This window comes from Mandrillus leucophaeus, unplaced genomic scaffold, assembly GCF_000951045.1.
Source record: "Mandrillus leucophaeus isolate KB7577 unplaced genomic scaffold, Mleu.le_1.0 Scaffold115, whole genome shotgun sequence".
Lineage (NCBI taxonomy): Eukaryota > Metazoa > Chordata > Mammalia > Primates > Cercopithecidae > Mandrillus > Mandrillus leucophaeus.
In genome coordinates this window covers 5,178,650-5,181,935 of record NW_012099765.1, presented here as the reverse complement: position 1 = coordinate 5,181,935, position 3,286 = coordinate 5,178,650, and the positions used below count along the sequence as shown (strand labels likewise).

At 41.4% G+C, this 3,286-nt stretch overlaps 1 protein-coding gene across 4 annotated transcripts in view; it reads right to left on the bottom strand.

The window, feature by feature from the left end:
• TENM2 (teneurin transmembrane protein 2) overlaps positions 1-3,286 on the bottom strand; it is a 998,748-nt gene that overhangs the window by 179,411 nt on the left and 816,051 nt on the right. For all 4 annotated transcript variants that reach the window (XM_011997828.1, XM_011997839.1, XM_011997846.1 and 1 more), the window contains one exon: positions 2,015-2,116. In XM_011997828.1, coding sequence (XP_011853218.1) covers positions 2,015-2,116 — 102 coding nt within the window. The remainder of the gene's footprint in view (positions 1-2,014; positions 2,117-3,286) is intronic.

Here is a 3,286-nt window from a genome sequence, read left to right as displayed (position 1 = left end):
GTGACTGTATATTTAGAAAACCCCATAGTCTCAGCCAAAAATCTCCTTAAGCTGATAAGCAAATTCAGCAAAATCTCAGGATACAAAATCAATGTGCAAAAATCACAAGCATTCCTATACACCAACAAGAGACAAACAGAGTGCCAAATCTTGAGTGAACTCCCACTCACAATTGCTGCTAAGAGAATAAAATACCTAGGAATACAATTTACAAGGGATGTGAAGGACCTCTTCAAGGAGAACTACAAACCTTGTCTTCTTTTTAAGTTTATCGAAGCTTTCACCATACTGCGTGATGGAAGAGATGCCTGTAAGTGGTGTCATTTAGGAATTAAGTCTCATGCACGTGCCATCAGACCCAGAACTTTAACTACAGAAAGCCCCCTTCACTTATCAGCATTTGGAAGGCTGGAACCCTCACCTCTTTGAAACAGTGAGACTATTTGAAATAGTATTTTTCAGAGCAATTGTGATGAGGGTGGGAAAGGAGAGGTACTATTTAGCATTTACAGAGCAGCTTCACTAATGATTGTCTTGCAGAAAGTCAAGGCAGGAAGGTCTTTTAATAAAGCACACATAAAAATAATGGGAAGATTAGTTACATATATAAATACATAAAATAATATGCATAATTAAATAAGAAAGTCAAGGCCTTTCAGGCCTTATTGTACCCTGCTAAGAGCTTTGCGTGTGTTATCTTACACTATTCTCACAATAAACCTAGGAAGTAACTCCCCACTTTTCTAGATGAGGAAACCAAGGTTCAGAAATGTTAAATCAGTCACTTAATGTCAGACACCCAATGGCAGAGCTGGGATTGGAACCACTTGCTGACTCTGCAGCAAGTGCACTTAACTGTCCCTTCACTATTTTTCAGACTGTGATATGGCCTATTAGTAGGTGGAAAATCAGCGTAATGGGTCATAACTAGTATTAAAAAAAAATGAGGCCGGTCACAGTGGCTCATGCCTGTAATCCCAGTGCTTTGGGAGGATGAAGCGGGTGGATGACTTGAGGTCAGGAGTTTGAGATCAGCCTGGCCAACATGGTGAAACCCTGTTTCTACTAAAAATACAAAAATTAGCTGGGTGTGGTGGCACATGCCTGTAATTCCAGCTTCTTGGGAGGCTGAGGCAGGATAATTGCTTGAACCCGGGACAGGGAAGTTGCAGTGAGCCAAGATCACACCACTGCATTCCAGCTTGGGTGACAGAGTGAGACTCAAAAAAAATAAAATAAAATAAAAAATGAAATAGGATAGAAAAGAAACATGGAGTAAAATATCATTTTGTGAGTTTCATTTCAATTTCCTACTTTATACATATACACTTGTGTGTCTGTGTATCTGTGTCTGTGTCTGTGTGTGTGCCTGTGTATAAGTGTGAGATGCTCTGCTCTTCCCTACAGCTGCCTCTGAGAGAGCCACTGAAGGTCACACTGAAGGTCTCTTGCAAGCAAGGTGTGTAGCCCCTAAATTCTGTTATTGTGAGAAGCATTTTCTTTCTTATATTACCTTTCCCTCAAGAATCTCAGGGCTTCAGCCATTCTGCGCACAGTAGTGTAGATAAATTAATAATACAATTTAAAACCGATTCCACCAAGATAAATAGCGCTTCCTAGATTAAGAGCGTAGCTGGCCAGAATGAATGAAATTTACTAACCCTGAGATGCTTAATCTTCCATTACATGGAAGTTAATGATTATAAGAAAGGAGTGATGGTAATTCACTTCTGCTTTTACAGGAAATCCGACCATCTCATTTTTAGCACATCTTTCTTCTCAGCACACCTCAGTGCCAAGGATAACTGCCCTGCTCCTGTAGGTACATTGGCCAATGGTCATAAATCAAAGCCTACTCTTTACCAAAGGCTCATGCCTTCTGGCATGCATGGCCTTGCAAGATGTTTCCAGGGAATTTGCTGGGAAGGCTACATGGTGCTCCTTCTGTTACCCACTCAGAGAAGCCTAGGGAGGGTCTGTCTTCCAACCATAGCAGGGAAGCGGTGGCACATACCTTTAGCACAGTCTGCTCCTAGAAATCCTGGGAAACAGTGACACACCCCGGACACACATTCACCATTCCCATGGCAATTGCGTGGACAGTCCTGGACTGAATCTGAAAAAGAGATAAATGTAGTGATTACCTTTTCCTCTGCCTACTGGTGCAGTAATTTAACCATTAGTAACTTGCCATTTTTAAAGACCAGTGCTAGCAACCTCAGATGCCTATAATAGGGGATTGGTCAGGAATATGAATGAGTGAAGAAAGAGAATAGGGAGTGGTGGGGACTAGGACAGCTTGAACAGTGCTCTCCAGGTGATGGCCCCAGGCAGGAATGCAGGGCTAGTAGTGCTGTAACTTTTGCTTTTTAAGAATAAACTACCAATCTCATCCATCATAGTGGCTCACAGCTGTAATCCCAGCACTTTGGGAGGCTGAGGCAAGTGGATCACATGAGGTTAGGAGTCAGAGACTAGCCTGGCCAACGTGGTAAAACCCCATCATTACTAAAAACACACACACACACACACACACACACACACATACACACACACACACACAATTAGCTGGATGTGGTGGTGCACTCCCATAATCCCAGCTACTTGGGAGGCTGAGGCAGGAAAATAGCTTGAACCCAGGAGGCAGAGGTTGCAGTGAGCTGAGATCACGCCACTGCACTCCAGGCTGGGTGACAGAGTGAGACTCAATTTCAAAAACAAAACAAACAAACAAAATAAACCAATAGAAAGAATAAACTATCAGTCTGGGTTTAAAAACTATGAAAGCTCCCATGTTTGAATGTTGACAAGTTTTTAAACACTGTACCCACAAGCTCCCCCACCCCAACCTTCATCATCCCAGCCATTTAAGATTTGGTCTGATAGGCAGGGTGTCAGTTTTTAGCCTTAGGTATAGAGAGTGATTCTTCAAAATAGGAGCAGTTATTGCTAACCTCAGATTTGTCGAGTAAAAACATTCCTTGCTTTAAGGAATTCTAGTAAAAGAAAAACCCAAATGCATAAGACTGCTTAAATTCTGCATGATTTTGGAATTCTTTAAGTAGGAGGTTTGGGGTTATACAAACGTCCTTTTATGCTTAGCTTTTGAGGATGTTATTTTTCATGAAAACGAATTAATTCACATTTGGCTCTAACCTGCATCACTGTCTTATCTTGTGATTTACCCTTCTATGTGTACTCTCAAGTAATACCTTCAAAGGAATGATTTTGGAACTTTTTAATGTTGATTTGGGTCTGCACAGAAATAGTCATGTTCTTTTTTTTT